Source organism: Poecilia reticulata, linkage group LG20 (genome assembly GCF_000633615.1).
Source record: "Poecilia reticulata strain Guanapo linkage group LG20, Guppy_female_1.0+MT, whole genome shotgun sequence".
NCBI classification, from domain to species: Eukaryota; Metazoa; Chordata; class Actinopteri; order Cyprinodontiformes; family Poeciliidae; genus Poecilia; species Poecilia reticulata.
In genome coordinates, this window is record NC_024350.1 from 13,881,551 (window position 1) to 13,888,142 (window position 6,592).

The following is a 6,592-nucleotide window of genomic DNA, read 5'->3' on the forward strand; positions in this document are numbered from 1 at the left end:
CTTCCCTCTTCTTTCGCCTCTAGATCCGTCCTGTCATGGAATATTTATAGCACTCCTGGTCCAGCGTCACTGAATCGACACACTAACTCGCGGCTAAATATAGCCCAGCACAGCCTGCGAGCTTTCCCATCTGTCAGCAGTCCCCAAAACACGGCGATAGGCCATTCACACCAGCTCCGCTCCGAGCCGCGATCCCTTCCGCGATCCTGGGCTCATTACAGGCCGTTCAGAGGAGAAAGGCTGGCAGCAGAAACGCACATCCCTACCTCCTCTCCTCCTCCCCCCACCCTGCCCCTCTGAGACTCTTTGCTCTCCAAACACAGAGGGATGGAGAGGAGTGTGGGGAAACATTGTGCTGCTCTTTTAACCTTCTGTGGACAGATTCATTACGTCACGTCACTGTTGCGTATACGTTGCCCTAAAAAGCACTCATATCTTCTTTTCCCGATTTTGTGTCACAACCACAAACTTCAATGTATTTTGCTGGGATTGCATGTGACTATTCAACACATGGAGTTGTGAAGTGGATTTTAAAATCTTTAGTCTGTTCTATATGTTGATATAAAGACACTCTGGACAGATGAGAGCAACATTTTTTGCTTTTCTTCAAACCTGATGCTCATCTTTCTGGATAAACCAACCCAATGCAGGGAAGCATGGTGGCCTTAAATAGGTCTTAAAGTCTTAAATTTGAGTTGGTGAAAACTCACTAAGTTGCTCTTTTTGTGTTGATCTTTCACATAAAATCCCAATAAAACATAAAATATTTGGTTCGGACATGACAAAAATCTCCAAACTCAACTTCTACGAATACTTTTACATGGCTTTTGCTCTTTATTCTTGATGATGTATATACCAAAAATTTTTTGTTTTTTTGTTTCAGCCATTACCAAAAGCTATTAATGTCACGTTGCAGCAATATGTAGCCTGCAGTTATTGTTCACAAGTAAATAGAGCTGGGAGCAGGGATCATACAATTATTCCCAACGTTGCCGTTTGGAACACATCGACTCGTATTGGCTCAGCCGTCTCTCCAGTGTATATTTAAGGAGGGCACTGTAAATTAAAAGTATTGGCTAACGGCGTTGAGCAACAGTGTCTGGAGAAGCATTAGAGTTGGCACGACGCAATGTTTATCCTGTCCAGTCCATGTTCTTTCCTCACACAGGATGGACTTGCACAACCACGTTGCAGTTTGGAGCAGGCCCAGTTAATGCACTGATGGATGAGGTAGCTTTGAGGTTGTTTTTAGATTAGGAAGTGTCAGAGCAGGCGAGGGAGAACCTCCATCACGCTGTAATCTTGGATCAAATGGAAAAAGGGTTCAGCGAACCTCAACATTTTGTCCGTGGGGGTTTTGGACTGTGTGGTTTTGTAGCTATTTCCAGGAACGACAATAAATGTCGCGCTAAAAAGTTTGACAATTGTTCAGTTTAACCGTAGCGATCGATTAAGCAGAGATGAAGAGCAGATGTCTTCGGTTCTATCGTGACACCGGCTTTACAAGCTCCAGTGTTCTGTTCCTGAAGGCTGTAGGTGATTTGATGGCCTAATTGACACCAGCTTGTGTGTAATGGCTGACCTGGGGCTGTGTTCTTTCAATTAAGTGCTGCTCCTCCTTCTTATGCTTTAATCAGCCACATGGGTTTATTCTGCTTTTATCAGCTTCACTGATGTTCAGCTTGGTTTTTTTTAGCTGGTACTAATTGTACCAGTGGTTTTTCTGTAAGCTTAGTGTAATAACATACAAATAACAGAGTAGGCGTTTAAACATAAATAAGGGTTCAGTGTGTACTCAACTTTTAGGTCATGGGCCGTTATGGGTACGGTACAACGGAAAATGGCAGATAGTTCAAATGTTGCTTTCTGGTTTCTCTTAATAAAAATAAAGAAATTTCCCATATTAGGAAGGAGCCTCTTTAGTTAATTTTGCAAAACGGTTTAAAAGCTTTCAGCCACATTTTGCTCCTCTAAGGGCTAAATGTCAGACAATAACTAGCAGTGTATTTAGGACAAATTAGATAAAAGTTTCAATTGGTCCTTCATGCAAATTAAAAGGCACTATAAAACAAAGCAAAATTGCAAGCTCAGGTTAAATTAGCTTAAATTAGAATATTAAGTCACTCATCTTGTTTGAACATTTTGGTGGCAGGCGGAATGACGCTTGCTACAGTTGCTTCATTATATGAGGTTTTGCCATACGCCACTCTGCTGCCCCATTAGGAGCTATAACCAGAACTAAATTAGAGGAAGAATTATTTAGTCTCTGCTCCTCCACTCCAACCTGAAATGTCCAGAATTTGTTGGCTTCTTTAAATCGGGATTTAAAAAATAAAATAAAATTGTTTTTACTGCAGCTTTTGCATAAAGGTAAAAAATGTCTATGTTCATTTTTGACATGTTTCAACTTTACTTTTAAAGCTTTTTCAATGCATTTTATTTTACATTGAACTATTTTTCTTTACACGTTTCCTTGGCCGAAAATAAATAGACGTATTTATACCGGCTGCTCAGACTTCAGACAATATGTACATAGTATCTGCTGTTCTTGAATGCTTTTCATGCAAAATAACAGATTAAAACCCAGTAGATCTGAAGAAAAACACAATTTCTTGCATCAATAAACTAAAGTTGCAGCTTTCCCTTGTCTGAGAAATGGGAGAGCATATTAATCGGTGATATTCCCCCTTTAGGCCACTTGCAGCAGGGTTATTAACATATTCTGATTAATGAGGGTGATTGCTGCGCAAATAAAATCCTAATTATTCATGAATTGTGTTTTTTTTTTTTTTTTGTGAGGAGGAACTTTGTAAACAAACTCTAAACCGCCTCTTTGCCCCTCCAGGCCCTCGACGGCTTCTTCTTCGTGGTGAACATGGAGGGCAACATCGTGTTCGTGTCTGAGAACGTGACCCAGTACCTGCGCTACAACCAGGAGGAGCTGATGAACACCAGCGTGTACAGCGTGCTGCACGTCGGCGATCACGCCGAGTTCATCAAGAACCTGCTGCCTAAATCCCTCGGTTAGCCCTCGGCTTATTCTCCCTGCCAACGAATTCTGCCTCTGCTCCGTCTACCTTGCGTCACCTGGCGCTTTTTATTAGCCATGTCGTTGTGATTTAAATGTTTACTGTGGTTTTTCAGTGCTGGAAAGCTGGCTTGTAAAAAAAAAAAAAAAAGAAAAGAAAAGAGATTTGCAGTATGCAAAGATCCTAAAGGTTCTTCTTTTTCTGTTTTGCTGATGCTCAGCCCAGACTTTTTCCTCTCACTCTTCTCCTCATCCTCCCTCGCTGTTCAGCTAATTAACTTCCTTTTTTGGCTTCTCTCTCCTGTCAGCAGCATAATGCTCTTCCTACATTCTCATTTCGTGCCCTTCCTTCCCCTTCTCTTCACTTTTAAAAAAAAAAATGTTTTTCTCTCGTTCTCTGCCGCACACCCCTATCGAGATCCTCTTTTCTTGTTCTCAATTTCCCATACTTTCTAGCCCACCCATTGAAGTTATGCTTCGTGCGTATTTAATGTAAACATTACAACTGTTTGTGCAATCCTCAGCTTAGGAATTTTTTTTTTTTCCCCCCCCTCCATCATCTCGTTCCCTCAAATTAACCCGTATGGCTTCACTTCCCATAAGGTGAGCTTTGCGCCACCGCATCCCATCAGGAGCTCCGAGTCCTCCTCTGCTGGTGCTCCGGATTGAGGTCTGAGTTACCAGGGTACTCTGCGCAGAGCAGAGTACCCTGGAAATGATCACTGGGCTGTGTCCCAGTTACTGGGAGATTATCAATGCACTGAATGAGATCACAAACCAGATGGAGTGTGATGGGAGTTTGCTAGAAAGAAATGAGTTTGGCCTATACATGTCTTTTTTATCTTGCTTGTCATGCGTGCGTGTGTGTGTGTGTGTCTGAGTGAGTTATTTCATGCCTGTGTAAGTGTTGGACAGGAGAAGAAAGATGGGCAGTGATGTTTTGGGAGGACGTGCATATGGAGGCCTGGCTGTGATGCACTGCTGTGGATGGATGGCTCAGGGTTCCAACTGCTCATTAAAACTGATCTCTACCCAGCAACAGCTCTCCTCTTTTTTTCGCACTTCCTCTGCCTTCATTCTCCCTGCGTTGCTCTCATTATGTCTTCCACTTGCAGCGCGCTCGCCTCCTCTTGGCTCGCTCTTTGCATACTTCATGTTTCACCGTTCACTTTCAGTCGCAGGGAAAAGTGTCCCCCCTCACCCCCACCCTCTCACAGACTATAAAAGTCTCCTTTGCCTCACCTCTCTCTCGCTCTCTCTCTCTCTTTCTCTTTCTCTTTCTCTCTCTCCGGCAGTCAACGGCGTCCCGTGGTCCAGCGAGGGGCCGAGGAGGAACAGCCACACGTTCAACTGCCGAATGCTGGTGAACCCGCACAGCGAGAACCAGGACGAGTCGCACGAGCCCCAGCAGCAGAAATATGAGACCATGCAGTGTTTTGCAGTGTCAGAACCCAAGTCCATCAAGGAGGAAGGAGACGGTATGGAAGCGGGGAGGGAAGCGGGAAAGAGATGGATTGGAGGATCAGTTGACACTAAAGTAGTGACCTTATAAAACAACCTTGGATAAGATGGGGTTTTTTTGTTGTTTTTTTTTTTATTAATTTAGCGTAACATTTTGACATATCTGTATATTTCTTACTTGTTTGGAAGTTGCCATGAATAGAAAATAGCAATGGCTACTTTTTTTTTTTTTTTTTTACATTTTTAACAGGGAATGTGGATCTTGCATACTTAGCAAATTCGCAACAACTTATGAAGCCTGATACAGATGTGCTCAAAGCAAATAATGATGCAGCAGCACAACCGAACAGTGAACACATTCAAACTCCAGCGTTGGATTGGATTGTGGTTTCAAACTCGATGCCTATTTTACTTTCAAGTCGTTTTTCTTCTGACTGCTAAACTTCCGACCTTTGAAAACTGAAAGGACACAGATTTGTGTCCATCACCTAGAAATCGGTGTACGGCAACAGAGGACACATCTTAGAAAGAAAAAAAAAAGGCCCCGTCTTCTCTGTCTACGTTGACTTTACCTCTTTGTTTCTACTGCATTAGACAAGCGTTCTTTACATGACCTCCAACCAGAAACGCTTTCATTAGCCTACCCGACATAAAAGGCTAATGTTGCCAGCTGTTTTCCGGCTAACATGAGAACATCGCTGGCTGAAGGTGTGTGAATGATTTGGGGCATTTGAGCACCAGAGCACGATCGGCGGTTACAGTTAGAGGAATTCGCTACAGACAGAAACAGAAAGAAGGAAAATGGGGGGGAGGGGAATTGATAGCGATTAAGATTTTTGATGGCCAGACCTCCCATGAGGTTCTATACACACACGTGTGTGTGTGTGTGTGATAGCCTGTGGCGCACATCTCTGTGAGGAACATGAGGGATTGTGGATATTATTGGCTCACAAAAAAGTTGGACCACAGACTTTTTGGGGTCACCTAAGCAGTCGAATTGGCGAAGTCATTTTTTATTTTTACGTTCGCCAAACAAGACTGTCATTACTGAGCCGTGTTGGGGCAGGAGGAGGCGCGGTGAGTGCATGACGGCGCTTTAGCCGGGACCAGACGGAGGTGCGGACGCAAACACTTATCAAGTCACTCACACTCCTCCGAAAGGTCACACTACATCATTTCCCTCGCCAGCAATAGCTGCTCCTCGCTAAAGGAGCGGAGCCCTGATCCCCACGCTCATTAATAACTGTATTAATTATGCTGCCTGGGAATAACATGCATTTCATTATCACTCCCTCCCTCTGTCTCTATCCTTTACGCCCCCCTTGTCCTTCCCTCTCACTCCCTCTTCGTCTCTCCCGTTTTATCCTCGTCCTCTTTGTTCCATCCTCCACCTTGTCTTTTGTTCCCGACGTTTATTCGCTCTCTTCTTCTTTTTTGTTTCCTTCTTTCTGCTCAGACTTCCAGTCGTGCCTGATCTGCGTGGCTCGGAGGGTGCCCACAAAGGAAAGGCCCATGCTTCCCACGCATGAGAGCTTCACCACTCGCCAGGACCTGCAAGGTACAGGGAATCAGACGGACGGCAGCTACAAACTGACACATGGAGATCGGAGTTCTTAATTTGCATCCGATTCAATACTTGTTTAGGTTGAATAAAGCAAAAAAAACATTAAAAAATAGACTGCCTTTGTGTTGAAAGAAATTTCAAACTCTGCACAAATCAGCAAACATCGCTGCTAAGTATTTAAGCATCGTACAAAAGACCCCGTTAGGATTGGACAAGCTGGCTGCAGCCACCCATCTTGTCTGCACTGTAGGAGGTGAAAAGAAAAACTGTTGCATACACGCACGCAGCTGTGCGCGCGTCACCTGGCCTCTGATGTACTAATGCCGTTTGTGTGGTATGCACACCCACAACCACATCACAAAAAAAACACACACCTTCATGGTTAGTCAGCGACATATAGTAATTTCCTGTAGTTTCCCACCCAGGCTTCCGTAGGTGCGCATGAATGGAAGCCTCTACTTACCGAGCTGTCCGTTAGCGCCACACAGAGTGCGACAATCACCATCATTTGTGGCGTTCAGGACACATAGTTTGACATA

The 6,592-nt window shown here is 44.0% G+C and overlaps 1 protein-coding gene across 6 annotated transcripts in view; it reads left to right on the forward strand.

Moving 5' to 3' along the window:
* ncoa2 (nuclear receptor coactivator 2) overlaps window positions 1-6,592 on the forward strand; it is a 74,156-nt gene that overhangs the window by 41,833 nt on the left and 25,731 nt on the right. For all 6 annotated transcript variants that reach the window (XM_017301950.1, XM_008396349.2, XM_017301952.1 and 3 more), the window contains 3 exons: window positions 2,846-3,023; window positions 4,324-4,506; window positions 5,946-6,047. In XM_017301950.1, coding sequence (XP_017157439.1) covers window positions 2,846-3,023; window positions 4,324-4,506; window positions 5,946-6,047 — 463 coding nt within the window. The remainder of the gene's footprint in view (window positions 1-2,845; window positions 3,024-4,323; window positions 4,507-5,945; window positions 6,048-6,592) is intronic.